The sequence below is a fragment of the Capra hircus genome, chromosome 5 (genome assembly GCF_001704415.2).
Source record: "Capra hircus breed San Clemente chromosome 5, ASM170441v1, whole genome shotgun sequence".
In the NCBI taxonomy this organism is placed as follows: Eukaryota; Metazoa; Chordata; class Mammalia; order Artiodactyla; family Bovidae; genus Capra; species Capra hircus.
This window is the reverse complement of record NC_030812.1, coordinates 77,379,788-77,399,687: the sequence shown is the minus strand read 5'-3', so window position 1 is coordinate 77,399,687 and position 19,900 is coordinate 77,379,788. Positions and strand designations below refer to the sequence as shown.

The following is a 19,900-nucleotide window of genomic DNA, read 5'->3' as shown; positions in this document are numbered from 1 at the left end:
TTAAAACAAAGATGTGTAGGCTTCAAGAAATAGAGGGTAAGAAACTGATATGAGGTCAGAAAGTTAACTGAAGAACATGATCTAATACTGGTGACTGCTGTACAAGTTATCAATCAACATACTTGAAAGGGCTGAGTCCAGCATCAAGGAGGGGTATTCTTTTTTTTGTTTGTTTGTTTGGGAGGGGAATTCTGGCAGTAGCTACCCTAGTACATTTGCTTCTAAAACTGACAGTATTGCATTAGATTCCCAGAGCTGCCATTTCATCCTTAAAAATAGGTAATGTATTAATTAATATTTTATAATCTACTTTTAAATGATAGAAGTGACTTTAACTACTTTCAGTAGTAATCATCCTTTTATTTTAAAAATGTTAAGTTTATTACCTGTTGAATCCCCACTGCGTAAGTTTTCAAAAAGAATTCAGAAAATTCAAAGTATTCTTTTGTGACATTTCCTGGGCTTCCATATCTTGAAACACAAAGAGAAAATGTTTAAATATTGAGAATTTTGTAAACAAAACATGCTCATTAGTTTAAATATTTTTTGATAGATACATTCTATTGGGGCAGAAAACTAACACTTTCCCTTTTATTTAAAAGCCCTGAAATCAAATTATGACAAGCTGCATTTAGACTCCAGGCCATACTTAAAATTTCAGACAGAAATATCATCTCCCCATCCTTTTTCACAGAGACTAGAAAGACCCAGCGAAGACCGTTCACCTCATTACGATCTCAAAGCCTATGATCACAGTGAAGGCTGCTTTAAAACAAGCACAGGGTAACTTTTTGCCCTCTAAAGAAAAATAATCAAATACCATACAGCATCGAGGGGACCTATTCAATTTTATTATATCCAATACTGAGATGCTAACCACAGATGGTAAATCTAATAACCAGAATTACCGTTCAAAGAGTCGAGCTACAATGTGTAGTGCCCACTTCTTACATTTCCACCAGACTAGTTCTGGTCTATCATCCTCATCAATCTGCAGAGTCTCCTAGGAGGACAAAACACCCAGATAAAACTCCTACAATGAAAAGGTTTATGTGACTAACAAAGGCAGAATAAATGTTGATATAAATTAAGCAATATTAAATATGAATTAAGATTGCCATACAAATGCAAGTTCTTACTTTAGAGATTACTAGGTAGGAATTAAACAAAACTTCAACTAACTAGTGCTATTGTTCACATTTATCTCCTATCTTTAAAAGGCCCAAATAAGTAGAAAACAAAATACAAAACATCACATCCCTCAAGGAAACTCTCTGGGATACCAAAAAGCTCTATATCTTGATCTGGGAGACAGTAACATAAGTGTCAGTCTGTCAAAATTCACTGAACTGTTCATTGATTTCTGTGCATTAATGTGTATAAACTAAACCTCAACATAATTTGTCCCAAGATATAGACAAAGGAAGGAATATTGAGACATCTGGAGATAAACTCAAATTTTAAAATATTTTATAATTTTTATAATTTTATATTTTAATATATTTTTATTTTAATATAATGTTTTATATAATATATTTAATATAATTATATACATAATTTTTAAATTTTAATATATTTTAAGTTAGTTAATCTGATTAGTTATCTGAGTTAATCTGATAGATGAAATACAGTATCACATTTATTGCAGATAAAAACGAGACACCATCTTTCACCTATCAAACTGGCAAACTTAGAATTTAACAAAACAGTATCAGTCACTGTTTATTAAAGTATAAGCCAATATACTGTTTCTAGAAAGCTGTTTTCAAGATCTGTCAAAATAGAAAATTATAGCCATTACTTTCTACTAACTTTTAATAAACTATAATCTATAAAAATACTGAATCACTATGCCAAACATCTGAAACTAATATAAGATTGTGAATCAACTCTACTTCAATTAATTAATTTATAATTAGCTAAAGATCTGTCAAAGCCTGAACACAGCAAGGAGGTTACCCAGACAAAATAATCCTCTATGTGCATAGAAATCTAACTACATCCTTATAGTTAAACCTCTAACAAGCTAAATATCTAGCAAATGAAGCATTAAGCAAAAATGTACCATACAAAAAAATTCAAAATCGTCCAAAATATTTCTAAGAAATTGTAAGTGAAAATTAATATCAAAACAGTACCCACTCCAGTATTCTCGCCTGGGAAATGCCATGGACAGAGAAGCCTGGTGGACTACAGTCCATGGGTCACAAGAGGCAGACACGGCTGAGCACACACGCGTGCACACAACTGTCTACGTATATATATATACCGTTTTTACACACATCATAAAATATAACTGTTCTTCCTGACAGATTTCGTTAATGCTTCTTTTTCTGTATACCCTTTTTAATCACTTTTTAATAGGATTTTGTCAGTAGAGCCTTTTTAATCACTTCTTCCTTAAAGATTTTATAGTATTTTCTGTAGGAAAAAATATGTTGTATATGAATGCAGAGAAAAAAAGAGAATGATTATCAAGTTTTAGAAATGGCTATCTATTTTTAGTAGGATTAAACAGTGATTTTATTAATTTTGTTTATCTGAATTTTCTGTAGCTGAGTATGTATCATAAATTATTTTTATTACAGTAATTTTTTTTTTCCCCAAATAGCAGTCCGGGATAATAATCAGTCTACCACAAATAACCCAAATCCAACTTTTCCCAATTCTTCTTAGAAACAGAAGCCCTTTCTTACAGGAGGAACAGTCCTGTCAATAATAGTTCGGAAGATCTCCATCCACGCTGTCATGGTTTGGTTATTCACCAGTTGAAGAGGCAATGCATACTGAAAACAAAGGACAACAATATCAGACAATAATTCCTCCCCTCTAAAAAATCTGCAACTCATCTATATAGAAAGGCTGAAATACATGGAACGTCTAACACTTGACCATGAAAATAGTAATTTCAGATGATTCAACTTAAAATTTAACTTAAAACAGCTCTATAAGCATATGTGTGTAAGTTAAATTTTTTTAATCTAGAAAATATACATGCTATAAATTATTTCTCTGAGCTCCTCCTTCTTTTCAGCCATGCTGTGCATCATCTGGGATTTTAGTTCCCCAACTAGGGATCAAACCCCTGCCCCCTGCATTGGGAGCACAAAGTGTTAACCACTTGACCTCCAACGAAGTCCCTGGTACATTTTTAAGTAAAAAATAATAAAAATAATACAGAAAGAGGTCATTTATTCAGCATGAGACTCTAGATAAGTGATTTTTTACCATTTACCACTTCGGGTGTCAAACTTTATCTTTCCAGCTTTATTGAGATAGAATCGATATATAACACTATGTGAGTTTAAGGTACACAACATGATCATTTGATACACATATATATTGTTAAATTACTTTTACAACAATGTTAGTCAATACTTCCATTACCTCATATAATTATCTTTTTATTTTTGAAATGTAGTTCATTTAAAATATTACATTATTTTCAGATATACAAGTGACTTCACTAGTTTTATAGACTTATATTCCATTTAAAGTTATTACAAAATAATGGCTGTATTTCACTGTACAATAAATACATCGTTGTTACTCATTTATTTTATACACAGTAGTTAATATCTCTTAATCCCATATGCATCTTGACCCTCCCCACTTCCCTCTCCTGTTAATCACTAGTTTATTCTCTGTATCTATGTATCTGTTTCTGTTTTGTTACAAACACTTGTTTATTTTTTAGATTCCACATATAAGTGATAACAGTATTTGTGTTTCTTTGCCTGACATTTCGCTAAGTGTAAAACACTTTAGGTCCATCCACATTGCTGCAAATGGCAAAATTTCATTCTTTTTATGGCTGAGTAATATTCCATTGTATGTATATGCATGTACATAAACATACAATATCTTCATTCATTAATCTATTGATGGACACTTAAGTTGCTTCCATAATACGGCTGTTGTGAATAATACTGTTACGAACACTGGGGTGTATATATGTTTTGAATTAGTGTTTTCATTTTTTCCAGATATATACCTAGCAGTAGAATTGCTGACCATATGGTAGTCCTATTTTTTGTTCTTTGAGGAAATGCCATATAGTTTTTCATAATGGCTGTACCAATTTACATTCCCACTAACAGTGTATGAAGATTCCCCTTTCTCCACATCCTTGTCAACATTTGTTATTTGAAGATTTTTTCATGATAGGTATTCTGAAATGAGGTGGTATCTCATTATGGCTTTGATTTACATTTCTCTGGTGATAAGCAATGTTGAGCATCTTTTCAAGTGCTTGTTGACTATCTATATTTCTTGTTTGGATAAATGTCTATTCAAGTCTTCTGCCCATTTTTTAATTGGGTTTTTGTTGTTGTTGTTATTGAGCTATATGAGCTGTTAATATATTTTGGATATTAACCTCTTATTGCTAATATCATTTGCAAATATCTTCTCCCATTTAGCAGACTGTCTTTGTGTTTTGTCAATGGTTTCCTCTGCTGTGCAAAAGCTTTTAAGCTTAATTAGGTCCCATTTGTTTTTATTTCCTTGTCTTAGGAAACAAATCCAAAAAAATATTGCTATGATTCATGTCAAAATGTGCTACCTGTTTTCTCTTTTAGTTTTATGGTTTCCAGGTCTCACATTTAGGTTTTTAATCTGTTTTGATTTCATTTTTGTATATGATATGAGGAAATGTCCTCATTCATTTACATATGACTGTCCAGTTTTCCCAGCACCACTTACTGAAGGGACTGTCTTTTCTCCAGTGTATATTTTTGCTTCCTTTGTTGTGGATTAACTGACTATATGTGCATGGGTTTACTTCTGAGTTCTCTGCTCTGTTCCACTGATCTATAAGCTTGTTTTTGTGCCAATATGATACTGTTTTGATTACTGTGTATTTGCAGTGTAGTGTGAAGTCAGGGAGTGTGATATCTCCAAGTTTGTTCTTTTTTCTCAAGGTTGCTTTGGCAATTCAGGGTTTTTGGTAAATTATCTGTTCTACTTCTGTGAAAAATGTCATCAATATTTTGATAGAGATTTCAGTAAATCTATAGACTGCTTTGGATAGTATGGACATTTTAACAGTATTACTTATTCCAATCCAAGAACACAAAATATCTTTCCATTTCTTTGTACTGTTTTCAAACTCCTTCATCAATGTTTATAGCTTTCAGAATATAGGTCTTTTACATCTTTGGATAAGTTTATTCCAAGGCATTTTATTATTTCTGATGCAGTTGTAAATAGGGATGTTTCCTTAATTTCTCCTCCCATAATTATCTTTTTGTGATGCAAACTCATTTTAATGACTTTAATGAAAATCTTTCCTTCAAGAAACACTTTTTTCAATTAATTTTGTCTACACTGTGGTTGATATCACAGTCCACTACACTATATTACAGTGTACAACTCCCCTCCCTACTACACCTTGAGCTACAGATGAGGCTTAACACCTCTGCATCCATGCATTCCAAAACCTGCTACATGCTAAGGATATAATAAGTAAAGCTTCATTCTAATTGAGGGGGGAGAAACATTTAAATAAGAAATTACAATATGGTGTGATAAACAGAACAGATAAAAGCATTACAATATTGATAAGAGCACCCATGAGGACCATGTAACGCAGCCTGCTAATAGAAGAGACAACTTCTCTGGAAGAAGTGATATGCAAGCCGAGACACAGAGAATGAGCACAAATGGACCAGGGCAGAAAGGAGAAGGAGGGTGCTCCAGGCTGCACAGTGCCTTTAGAGGCTCAGCAGTGACAAGAGGACATGACCTGCTCATGAAGCTAAAAGAATTTCCATATGGCTGGAGTGTAAAGAACAAAGCTAAAGCTAAATATAGTATAAGATGAGGTGAGAGATGAAAGGTTTTATAGGCCAGGTGAAGAAATTAACACTTTATTCTAAATGCAGTGGGCAGTCAGTTGGTTTTAAGATGGAGCAAAGAGGTAGAGCAGGCTCAGGGTTAGGGGGAAGATAATAATGAGTTCACTTCTGGACAAATGAGTTCTGAAATATGTATGAAATATTCAAGAGCCCTGTACACAATAAATATTTAATAAATGCTTACACAAAATCAATTTCATTATATCATACTTTTTATAACAAAAATTTTTCTGCCTTTTCCTTTATAGACAATCATTCTTTACTTACATAAACACTGGAACTATGCCACTTAAAGCCTTCTAAATTTTTGCTTCCAGGATTCCTCACTGAAGAATATTACTATATCAGCACACAATAATTACTGAAATGGTTTAAAATGATGAGGGGTTTTTTCCCAGATTTTTTAGGTTTTTAGCACATACATGTTAAGAAAAAAAAAATTACATTTTTCTCTCTTAGCAAACTAAGTAGAAATAGAGACTTTAAAAAAACTATTTCATCATCCTCTGTCTTACTTACAGTTCCTGGCTATGCTTCTCCCAGTGGGAAAGGGAAGTCTGGCTCTGAATAAATGGGCTATTACTATGTCTAATGGTAAGACATCTCACTGAATAAAAAATGTTTGCCCCAAAGTGATGCTCCTGAGAAAGATTTCTGAACAGAAAAACAAAACCAAAAGCATCATACATCTTCCTAGTTTATTACTTTTTAAAAAAGGTAAAAAAGGTGAAGGGATATGTTTTCTTAGTATTCTAGTTTCTTCTCTTTTCTCAGAGGTGCCTCCTTTCCCCTTCCCACTCCCCTCAAAAAGGCAAAGTTGAAAAAAACACAAACATCCTCCCTGGACTGTCTCTATTAAAAGTTTAAAAGGTGAGGCTAAAAATATAAATCCTTATTAAAGTGAAATATTCTAGAACAATATAAAAGTACTTCAGTCAGATAGAAGCCAAGAACAAAACCAAACTATCCTGACTCTCTAGCTTGATGAAACTACCCTCTTGCCATGACTAAGTTAAAAGAAAAGCATGAAATAAAGCTTTAATCCACTCATCACTCAAATAGTTTAAACTGACAGCAATTATTCTTTCTCCACCCAGATCTAAATATCTTACCCAAGCCTTTCAAGGATTAAATTTTAAATATTTTTATATTTAAAACATTCCATATTAATGTTCATTATAGCTTTCAATTAAGAAAAAGGAAATTTTTAAATGAAGGTAAATGAGTCACTCAATCTCATTTGTTAGCTTTAAATTGGGTCAAATGCAAACAAACTACCATCAATATGATTTCTCAATAAAAAAAGAACTCTTCTTTTTTTTTTGTTGTTTTTTATTTTTAAATTTTTAAAATCTTTAATTCTTACATGCGTTCCCAAACATGAACCCCCCTCCCACCTCCCTCCCCAGAACCCTTCTTTTCCTTTCTCTTCTTCTATAATTAAAACTAATCTACAGGCAGAATGCTATGGACAGATTAGTCAAATCATCAGGTTTTAGGACAGTTAACTGCCTTGTTTCTTCCATACTCAGACTTCAGACACTGGGGTGAAAGACATATGGCCACTGAATCTCAGCTCTGCCACTCAGATAACCTTGGACAATTAAGTTGACCTCTCTAAGTCTGTTCTCTCATAAGGATTTTTTTTTTTTAAGAAATACATGTGAGAATATATACTATGTAATTTTCACCAATAAACAATAACTGACACTTACTGAGCACTTTCGATGTGCCAGGCAGAAATACATGGCATCAAATTTGTCTTCTGCTATAGAAACTTACCTGCACAAGAGCATAAAAGATTTTCAGAATCTGTTTCTGTATTAATACAGAATAATGTGAGGAATCAGGAAGGAGCTGCATGATTTGTTGCTGAATACGAGGCAGAAATATTTGCATTGCTGCTATAAGAGGTTCTCTTTCCTCTGCTTTCTTATATCTACATGAGCAAAGACAAAACAAGAGAACAATAATTTCTCCCCCCACAAAAGAGCTATAAGCAATGAATGAAAAACAGTATTTCTAAACTATATAAAACTAAAACAATAACTTTCCAAACACTGTATTACATTTCACTTTGGATTGTTAGAATAAACCTGAGACAGACTTTAAAAGAGCACATCTCTGTTTCAGGCAGAATACCTAAAATCTTTTTAGAAACAGTTGGACTAATTCAAAATAATCAAAAACAGCTTTGCAACTTTTCTAAATCAATTTTTCTAGTACTTAGATTAATTTTCATCATACCACAATTCTTGCCACAAAATACAGGCTGATATGCAAGCTTAAATAGATATTCCTATTATATAACAAATAATGGTGGAAAAAACAGTTGTCTCTACCATATATTGAGAAGTTAAAATAGTTTACAAATGTATGTGCTCTTAGATCACTTTAATAGGTATAAGTCTAAAATATCCTCTAAAAATCACTTTAAAAGGAGGACTACCAAACTCTGTGTGCAGGAGCAGCAGTTCGAAACTAGAAAGCAATGCTATTGAACATGACACTACTCCCACACTTCCCAAGCAATTCTTATAGAAACGAAACTCAGCAAAGAAACGTGAACATTTTCTACCTTGCATCCAAAAAGGTAAATGTTTGGTCTACTTAATAATGTGCTCACTTGAAGACAAATGTTAAGGTACCTCTCCATCAAAATTTCCAAGGAAAGCTGTTAAATAAATGGTCCTCTGAAACTAACAAATAAGTTTGAGAAGCACTGCCTGAAAGATTAACACATTAGCAGATTAAAGATTCTTTGAAAAACTGTAGTAAATTACCACATTTGTGTTTAATCCAACATTTCCCAAACTAACCTGATTCTGCACAACACCCACAGCAGACCCCTCTATGCAATGTAATTCTTTCTAAGTAACACAAGGCTGGTATCTTCAGCCAATAGAAATCAACTTACTCATATGTCTTCACCAGTTGATACAGACATAACAAACTGCCAAGCCAGCTTCCACTGCTCTGTGATTGCAAGTAATAGTCTATCTTGTCGACTACCGCTGGCCAGTGACCAGGGAAATCGTATTTAATGATGGCACGGAGACACATTGTTAACTGGACTCTATAAGGTGGGGGGAAAAAAGTCCACAATCTAAGTAGTTATAAATATCAGGCTTCAAAGACCTCTAGTACTGTACACAAAAGCACTTTGATTCCTATTTATCTACATTATATAGTTATTTATCTAGGGTGATAAGAAAAAGAGTGGTCCTATTAAAAAAAACACCTCCTCAGTAACTCAAACTTAATGAAAATAAACAGAATGAGTGATTGCCTAAAATGTATCAAATCTTTCAAATGGTCTTATCCTAAAGATAAGCTTTGTAAAAAAAAAAATTAATAAATTCATAAAAAAGTCTCCAGAAAACAAAAGACAATGAATCAACCCCAGCTCTTATAAAATTTCCCACCTTGTCATATTTTGTATTTTGGTTATCATATCCTACAGGGAAACAAAACAAAAAGTATTTTATTATTTCAACTAGACAAACTTAACCTAAAAATGGTCACAGTAAGTAAAATGGAAGCCTACATGACAGTGGGAAGCATCTCTGTGAGCCAAAGTCTGGAATCAGTCATCAGCAATTCCAGCCATGCAGTATTTTGCACCTATCAAAGCTTCCTTAGATCCTAAATTTTATACAAAGTACCAAGTACTAGCTGGAAATTCCTGAAGGGGAATGTCAAGCGCTATTTCCAAAGAAACATAGGAAAAAATCAACAAGCAAGACATTAAACAGAAAAAAAAAAGAAATATCTTCAATGAAACCACGAAGTTAAGTGATAAAAGATGTGATCTCATAATACTTAGGTCAGTAATCATTTCCTCAGCTGGATCCCAGTCACAACTGAAAAGAAAGTGAGGGAAAAAAATTTCTCTCCTACAAACTCTCAGTGTGTCCTTACATGGTCACTTGCAAATGGTCAGAAAGTGAATCAAGCTAAATTAGGATTCCACTATGCCAAGAAAAAGATACGTATTCAGTTCAACAGCCAAAAACTTGAATTCATTGAAATGAAACAAACAAAATAATGCCTTTTCCTTGTGTCTCCAAATCTATCTGCAAAATATCCTTTGCAGTACTTTTAAATAAACTTTGAGAATATTTATTTAAGAGTGGTTACAGTTAAGCCTTCAGGACATAAAAGAAGCAAAGCCACAAAGAACTGTCTCATAATAAAGATAAAGATAACCCCCTATGACACCAGCAGCTGTTCCTAAACAACCAATAGATCATATCTGTATTCAATAAGAATGAAAAGTTTCATTTTTTTAATTTCATCTTCAGGTTGACCGTCTTAATCCTTTCTCATTCCAAGCCAAGCAAAGGATGTCTATGAACAGCCACCCTTTCATATATTACTGTGTAGAAGCATTGCTTGCAAGATTCAGAGAGATTTAAAATGTAAAGATTTTGCCAAGAAATGGACACATGATGGTACCACAGGGAAGCCAGTGCCAGACGGGCATGTGGGCAACAAACAAGAATAAAGACTATTTTCTTCCATCAGTACAACTCCTTTCTCCTCTTAATGAAACAACTGCACAAAGAGGAGTTCAATGCTTGTCACACTCAGGGATAAAGTTATATCTAATGTCTTGAAGTTAATTTCATTTCCCTACCTCAGATTCATCTGTTTCCCTCCTGCCTTTTCTAGAGAAACCTAATCACTCTCTCATGTTGAAAAGAATTTGTTTTTCCTATTTTAAGACTGCATAATTTTTTGACTCTATAGTTGTGCTATCCAATAAGGGCAGCCACCAGTTATATAATTAAACTAAAAATTCAGTTCCTCAGGTACACTAGCCATATTTCAAGTACTCCACTGGCTTCTATGCCACATGACTAAGGATCAGACAGTATGGATACAGAAGATTTCCATCACCGTAGAAAGTCGACTGGACTCTACAGCAGCTAATCTAAATTTAAAAAACCAGAGATACTTCTAGTTTATACTTTCTCCATCCTATCTTCTTCAAAGGAACAGATGCTCAGCTCACAAAAATGAATAAACAGATAGGTAGAGTATTACAAAAGTGGTAAGTTAAAACCCCCAGAAGTCAATTTCCCTGTATCAGGGAAAAGAAAAGCAAATAGTGAAAAGTCAAAGGCTCTAACTGAGAACATAGGTTATCTACATACAGGGATCTACACAACAATTGTAGTTACACGTTTGCTTTAACTCTTTTTGTGGCTACTGATAGCAACTAAATCCTTTCCAAAATATTCTGAGGCAGGGACTTTCTGGTGGTCCAGGGGTTAAGATTCCTCCTTTCCCACTGCAGGCGGCATGGGTTTGATCCTTGGTTGGGGAACTAAGATCCCACATGCCATATGATGCAGCCAAAAAAATGACTCTCTCTCTATATATATATATAAAAGCAGAGAATTACAAATGCAAAAACAAATAATTAAAACTGTATTGAGTGACCATCTTCATTACTTTGTATCTCTTTTAAAAAACAAACTTGAGGCTGATGATTAAACTAATTTCCCCCATCCACATAGTCTGTGCTTCTCACAAAGCACACAGATATAGTATAATGTACCTCACTAAATCTGGAGACCGAATTATTCCTTCCACAATATTATCACGTATTTGCTGGCGATCGTTTTCATGAATATTGAATGGAAATATTGCTTCTCCGGGCGGAGGTTCTCGGTCCGGCCAGTACTGTGTCACCATGTTCTTCAAGTAAATGGCAGCTAAATTAGAGGAAAAATAAAAGCTAATGTAGCAGTAGTGAAAAGATGGCTTTCATTTAGCCTTGCACAGTACGAAAGGCTAAACCCTTCAATGCTAAATATGACACCCAGCAAAAATGGAAAATCTTATAAATAGCCAAATGGAGAAGGGAAAATGAATAAGAATTTAAAGTTTCTCTTTAGCTAGTAAAGTAAATCTAAGCAGAAAACATCTCATTAAATAAAGCTCCAGAGTTTACATGACAGAAAAATGACCTAGGAACTCTAGTATGTACCTATATACTAAATACAAAATGGTCTAAATGCCACTCTACTGAAAAATTTTCAGATCATGAGCATCATACTGTTCATAATGTCCAATACTGAACTGACAACAGGTGAAATTCTACAGCCCTTCACATAGATTGCCTTTTCTGTCTTTCTTTCACTGAGTATTATTATCCCACACTACCATTTTGAAATTTGTATGCTTGTTATAGTATTGGTAATTATTATCTAACCCTTCGGAAATATTTGCCACTTGCAAATATAACAATAGAGAAAAGAACATTAGCTTTCAAATATTTTTGGAAAATCTCAGGAAATCTCTTATCTGTTTATTTCTATCAAAATAGAATCATCAATGATTTGGTTCCTATTTTTTTTAATTACCTTCAACATTTAACAGGGAGAAGGCAATGGCACCCCACTCCAGTACTCTTGCCTGGAAAATCCCATGGACGGAGGAGCCTGGTAGGCTGTGGTCCATGGGGTCGCTAAGAGTCGGACACAACTGAGCGTCTTCACTTTCACTTTTCACTTTCATGCATTAGAGAAGGACATGGCAACCCACTCCAGTGTTCTTGCCTGGAGAATCCCAGGGACGGGGGAGCCTGGTGGGCTGCCATCTATGGGGTCACACAGAGTCAGACGTGACTGAAGCGACAGCAGCAGCAGCAGTAACATTTAATAAAAGACTCCTGAAAGAAGCTAATATACTGCTACAGAGTTCTGACAGGGAATGCAAAGCTTTCTCACTAACCCAGCTGCGCATTGGGAATACATATGTTTTTATAATGCCATATTCTTACCTATACATAAAATATAAAAATAAAGAGAGATGACCTGCAAAGCATTGTAACTGTCTTCTCTTAAGTTTCTCCTCTCCCTTCTTCCCCATTCCTCCCTTCATCTCAATTTTAACATAAGCTAAACTGGCTCATAAAAGCATTATACCACAAAGACTAAACCAAAACATGTTCTACACTGGCTGTAATACAACAGAAATCCAGTGAAATTATGAACCTGATATCCTATAAGCTCCTCTTTCATTAGTTTTGATTCAACAAAGGTCTGAAAAACACAATTTCACCTAAGACTTTCATTTTTTAGAATAAAAACAAAAATTATTTGAGACATTGAAAGAGGGAAAGGGAGAAAGCGGGGGGCAGGTGGGGGGGGTGGGAAGGGAGAGAAAAGGGAAGGGAGGGAGGCAGGAGAGAGAGAGAGAGAAATGTGTCTATGTGTGAGAGTTTGGGTTTTTGTCTTTTTTTAAGTCAGACCACACAGGCTCTGGACTAAGTACCATCATTTACCCCAGTATACTTATTTTATTATGTAACCGTCATTGGCAATAAAAATACACAAACTGTTGGAAAAATGAATAAATGATCTAAGAATATGGTCCAACCTGTCAGCAGTTCAGACTGATTTCATGAGATTAATCTTTGCAAAAAGAAAAATCACAATGCCATTTTAATCTCTATAGAACTAGTCTTGAAAATAAAAAGCAACTTTCAGATAGCAAAGATAAAGACATGGTAAAATCATGGACCTATTCATAATTTATTCATTAAATGCTATTAATTTTATAACTAAAAATATTTTTATTCTGGGACACAAGAAATGGACTGTATAAAAGACACTGACAAACTGTATAGGTTGCAAGAAACATGCAGTTAGTTAAAATAAAACTGAACTTAATGTAATAATTTGAAAACAGAATATTAATTATGCTTATAATCATGGATTACTAAAGATAATAAAGGGAAAATACCAAAAATAACTGAAACTCTACCAATAATCTAAAAATATCCCTTTAATCATTTAATTCAAATGTCTATCTAACCATATGCCAGAGCTAAGTAAAAACAAATATCTTAATTCATTCATAAAGAAATTAAGTATTAAAATTTGTTTTTCTGCAAAAATAACTTCAGCATCTTAAGTTTGAAATTAACTTTAAAACATACACGCATTTCTCCCCTTTTGAAACACAATGAATCATCACGTACGCTCTATGTTCTGGACCCAGAGCCATCACCACCACACAGATCAACTGGGTTCTATAATATCAAAGTGGAAAGGATGCAATCAAACTTAGTGAAGCGGAATGCTATGCTTTTTGAGTCGATATTTCTAAGTTTTCCTATTTTTCATAGTAATTTGGGAGCCCTTCTCCCCTTCTCTCTCTTGTTATTAATCTGTTAAAGGCTAAGAAATAAGATAATGAAGTCTGTAAATTATATCTAAAACAAGATTAAATAGATTCTGAGTAAGAGCCATAGAGTCTCATACAAATAAGACACATGAATTTTAACAAAAGAGAATCTTGAAGTTCTTCTGGACTAATCAAGCAACTTCCTGTTAATTTCTACATTCTGTAATCTCAAACACTGAAGTTACCACCTTGATAATGCTACTAAGCTCACCGATCAAAAGGGAAACAGTGGAGCAAACATCCAAATTTATCTTGTTTAGCTTGCCAATATCAAAATATTACATTTATTTCCTATTTCTTACCAGTAAAGTAATAAAGGACCCTCACTAACAAGCTTTATTGATAATAGCAAGAATATTAATTGCCCACAAGCAAAAAAAAAAATCAACAACTGAATATTTCACAGAACCATGTCTTTCCACTTAATATTATAGCATAACTTTTACGAACAGGCTGATTTTTAAAAATCAAAGATCACAACATTCTGTTTTAAATGTCATGCTAAAATGATAAATTGTCTGAGGGTCATCATGATTCTTGGGGTACCTTTGTATTCTAATAATAGGTTAAACAGAAGAGAAAATTTATAAATGGCACTTAAATTTAGGATAGTTATAATGTAAACTTATACACAGTATATACACAGGCTGTATAATAAAATGGATGCTCTAAAGTAAAAAGTTGTCCTAATGAATTAGGACATGATCAACAACCAAGAGAAAGTCTGTCCTGTAACAGACTTAAAATCTACATAAATTATACATAAAAATTGCTTTTAAATGCTAATTACATTTTATATTAAAACTTAATTACCTAAGCTATTAAGATTCAAAATTGTATAGAACTGGTGAGGATATGGGAAACCCAGCATTCTAATGCACCATTGATAGAAAAAGTAAGCAAATGCAACTTGGTGATAAGATTCAAAATTGTAAAAGTTAATATTGTTAATATCATTAACCTAGCATTTCCATTTGTTTCATCCTGTGAAACTATCTCCACTAGTGTCCAGAGATACGTGTTCAAAGATGTTCATTTTAGCATTGCCTCTAACAAAAACAATAAAAAGGGGCAATAAGGGACATGCCCACCAGTATCAGATGGCTTAAATACACTATGGTAGTTCTAATTCAAAGAAATACAGAAAGAGAGGATGGGACAAACTGAGAGTGGCACTGAAATATATACATTACCATGTATAAAGCAGATAGCTAGTGGGAAGCTGCCGTATAACACAGGAAGCTCAGCCCAGCGCTCTGTAGAAGGGTGCACCGTAGAAGGGTCGGACGGTAAAGGGGTGGGAAGGAGGTTCAGGAGAATATATGTATACTTACAGTTGACTCATGTTATTGTACAACAGAAACCAACACAACATTGTAAAGCAATTATCCTCCAAACAAAAATAAATGTTTTTTAAAAAAGAATATATAGAGGAATGGGAGTATGGAAATCTCAGAAATATACTCTTTTAAAAAAAAAGAAATACTAAATAATTATACAAAGAATGAAGTATATGTATGTGCACTGATACGGAATGATCTCCCAAGGGTATATGGTTAAATGAAAAAAAAAAAGGAAATTACAAAATAGCATGTGTAGTACAAACAGATTTTTATTACTTTTTAGAATCAGCATATCTACAGAAAAAGAAAAAGAATTAGAGAACCAGGCACCAAAGTTGATAGTAGCTATCTCTCGGGTTAGGTTCAAGAGCAATCTAATAATATAAATTTTGTTTTTTTGAAACAGTAGTATGTCATATAAATAAGACTTATTAATTTAATAAACTGCTTTAAGATCCTTAAAAATACTATTTCTATTGCAAAGCTTTATAGCAAATTCACAATGGCCCTATAAACACTTAGGTTATTAAAGTAAGTTCCATTTAGCAAAATGTGGTTTCAAAACAGCCCTATTTTATAAAACAAACATTAAACTGAGAATTGTGATTTCAAAAAACTTACACTGAAGTCTCATAAACCTTATTAAAGTAAAAATAATTCCAGCATGAATGTTTTTCCATAGTTCCTTCATAAGAAACTTATCTTTTCCATAAGATAATTTAACCACAAAGGGATTGTTTAGGAAATCATACATATTTTTCCAAAATTTAATGATTCCCTACTTTATTCTGTTATGTTCAAGTAAAACTACTTTTATCAGCATGTAGCATATAATTCCATTTCTATAAAACTGTTCATCTATCCTTCTATCTGAACACATGCACAGAGTAATGGACACCTAATGTTAACGATGGGTCATTTCTGAGTAATGAATGTAGGTTAATTTTTTTACTTTTTTCTGTGTATTTTTCTATATTGCCAAATTTATTTATGAGTGCATGTCACATAATTTTTTAAAAGTCTCTTCAATCATATAAATTAGCTACTGTCATTTTATCCCCATCACTTGAAATTATTTTCTTTCCAGGACTCTTCATGCTCCATTTTTAACCTTCTGGTTTCTGATGACCAGTTCATTTAAAAAAGGAAGAAGAACAATAAAAAAAATCAAGGAACTACCCTAAGATCCACAGACCCAAAAGCAAGGTTCACATTTATAACAAAAGTTCTGCTTCCCATCATGTGGTTAGGAACACCTGTGCAAACCTTCCCCCTCCACGATCTGACACATGGAATGGAGCCAAATTTATATACACAAATTCATGATGTTAATCTACAGGTCTAAACGCAAAGCCACCAGGAATCATTAAAAATTAGGGAGATAAAGCTATTAAAACTGAATAAGCTAAGAGGAAAAATGCCAAAGTTATAGAGAAAAGGAACTGTGTTAATAGCTAGAAGGGAGAAGAGGACAGAAAAAGCTATGAGAGATTTAAGAGCTCCATATGAACCTCTAAATTTCCAGGGAAAAAGACAGTCAGTTTTCAAGCCATGAGAAATACCTCATGTATGTTTCCTATGTTTTCAAAGAAAGCAGATATTTAGAAATGAAATAAAACTCTAGCTCTAGTTTTACCCATAAATAATCTTAGACAGGACTGAAAAAACCAACTCACCTGCCTGGCGCACTGGGAATTCCACATGCTCAGACACTATAATCCGAAGCAGACTGGGGGCAAAATTGATAATCTTGTAAGACTGAAATTACAAAGAAATATTTTATTAAAAATAGGGCAATACAAGTGAATAACTGTCAGCACCTATGAATACATTCCTGTCCAAACAAAAGAAAACTTTTAAAGGAAAAGAAACTCACCAAAGCAAAATAAAGATTACTACAATACAAAAAAAGATTACTTAGAATAAATCGATGAATAAAAGAGTAAGAACACTTTCATGCTTTTTTAGATATATATTGTCAAAATGTTCTCCAGAAAGGGTGTAGCAATTTATGCTTCCCACAGTAGATTATATGTGTGCCCATCTATCTAATATAGAGATTAGCATTATCATGCCTTCAAAATTTTTCATCCTTATTCATATTTTAAATTACACTTATTCTAGCTTGAACTTTTTTCCTGTCGGTTGGCTATTTGTTTTCTTCCACAAATCCTTTATTCCCCTCACTCTTCTGTAAAAGGAAAATTTGTTTTATTCTTAATAAATTCTAGGAGCTATTTTATGAATTTAAAACTTCAAATTTTTATTTGATTCATACTCATACATTGTGCTCAGTCGCTAAGACATGTCTGACTCTTTGCAACCCCATAGACTGTAGCCTGCCAGGCTCCTCTGTTAATGCAGTTTTCCAGGCGAGTGACTTAGACAAGTGTTTCTTTCCAGCTTATTTGTGCTTCAATTTTGTTAGTACTTTTGATGAAAATTAAACATGGGCTACAGAAAATGGAAGATCCAACAGAGAAAATGAACAATGGCTCTGCATAAGCCAGTCCAGATTGCAACAGTGTATGTACTTCAACAGACAGGGTTGAGAGCTCTGTCACCAGCTGCCCTCTGCTGCCAGAGCATCTTTTAAACTTAGCAGTGCCCAAGTGAGCCTGCACTGATGAAGTGCCTACTGCCTGGGCCATTTCTCCCCATAGACATGTTTTACTCTGACCTACTCCTGAGTTTGGCCATGGACTATAGATGCAAAAAAAAACAAAGAGAGAGAGAGAGCAAGCAGCCTATTCCTTCCGACCATATTCCCTCCAGATGTCTAGTACCTGGACCACATTACAGGCCTGCCACATTCCCAGAGCTTACACTTGGCCATGCCTGCTGACATTCCCAGAAAAGACTCATAAATTCTCAGTGAGACTAAGCCAGATGATGTCACAAGGAGTCTGTTCTGCTTACTTCCTCCCTAGAACCTGAATCTATGGTGGCATCCCTTTTGGTGCACCACTAGGTTTATGCACGCTACTCCTTTTTTTAAATTTATCACCTTTCCTATTATTTATAATAACATTCATTGAGATAAATGTTTCACCAAAAAAATGGAGAAAACTGGCATATTTAAAATATTGACTCTTTTCATATTCACTGGAAGGACTGAAGCTGAAGCTCCTATAATTTGGCCACCTGATAAGAGCCTCAAGAGACTCACTGGAAAAGACTGAAAAAGGTAAAAGGAGAAGAGGGTGGCAGAGAATGAGATGGTCAGATGGCATCACCGACTCAATGGACATGAATTTGGGCAACTCTGGGAGACAGCGAAGGACAGGAAGCCTGGCATGCTGCAGTCCTTGGGGTCACAAAGAGTCAGACACAACTTAGTGGTTTCAATTATAGATAAAGAATTTACTTCATATACAAAAATTTAAGATTCTGCAGTTTATAGAGGATGAAAGGAACAACAATTACAAGATAATTCAAAAATTTACTCTTGTTGTTCAGTCACTAAAATAACTGAGGGACCCTAATCCCCTGTGGTAGGTTACCCACTGGTTTATCCAACAAAAAAGGATGTTACAGTGGTGGTAAAGGATAAAGCATACAAAACGTGACATTAAAACCATATTTATTAAAAGGTTATGTGACATTATACTTTGGTCTTCTACTTATAATTCAAAAGAATACTTAGAGCATATTACAATCCAAAGCATTATATTATACTAAATATAAATGCTAAATGAGTGACACAGCAATAATCTACTTTTAGAAGTTGCAGAGGTAGTTGTGGTCTGTAATGAGTTGGGTGGATACGGGGCAGGGCAGAGTTAGGTTGGTACGGATTTGGATTGAAATATCAGGAACAAAGGGGCTTCCCAGGCGGCACTAGTGGTGAAGAACCGACCTGCCAATGCAAGAGACCTAAAAGACACTGTTTTGATCCCTGGGAAGATCCCCTGGAGGAGGGCATGGCAACCCACTTCAGTACTCTTGCCTGAAGAATCCCATGGACAAAGGAGCCTGGTGGGTTACAGTCCATAGGGTGGCAAAGAGTTGGACAGGACTGAGCCAACTAAGCATGCACACACCACGAAGAAAAGGGTATGGGGTCCGAAATATCTCTCGCAGTTCTGCAGGTTTTCCACCTTCCCTTTCCACTTCTATAAAGTCAGCTGCGCTTAACATACTGATGACTAAGAAACAACACTAGCATAGGCTAACAGAGGCAGAGCAGTACAACAAGAGAGAAAAGATATGATCCCTGTCCACACTATCAAAATAACATCTGGCCACATTGTGAAGAGAAGGGGGTCATAAACAGGCCAACTCCCCTGTTCATACTAGCAGAATGCAAGTTCAGCTCTTGCTTTGTTCCTCCTAACCAACCCCTGGATTACTACTCTTCCAACTAAGCAACACGCAGTACTTTTACTCTGCAAAGCCTGGGACAGGTACTGACCTTAACTTTCCCCTTTTCTGAGAGAGAGTCCTTTTCTCTTTGAAGCACTAATACACTCCCTTTAGGCATCAGTTGAACTCAAC

At 34.4% G+C, this 19,900-nt stretch overlaps 1 protein-coding gene across 1 annotated transcript in view; it reads right to left on the bottom strand.

Moving 5' to 3' along the window:
* IPO8 (importin 8) overlaps positions 1-19,900 on the bottom strand; it is a 68,657-nt gene that overhangs the window by 47,129 nt on the left and 1,628 nt on the right. The window contains exons 2-8 of the mRNA XM_005680701.3: positions 17,080-17,161; positions 11,425-11,581; positions 8,776-8,934; positions 7,641-7,797; positions 2,697-2,786; positions 909-1,003; positions 387-471 (exon numbers count right to left, since the gene is read on the bottom strand). Coding sequence (XP_005680758.1) covers positions 387-471; positions 909-1,003; positions 2,697-2,786; positions 7,641-7,797; positions 8,776-8,934; positions 11,425-11,581; positions 17,080-17,161 — 825 coding nt within the window. The remainder of the gene's footprint in view (positions 1-386; positions 472-908; positions 1,004-2,696; positions 2,787-7,640; positions 7,798-8,775; positions 8,935-11,424; positions 11,582-17,079; positions 17,162-19,900) is intronic.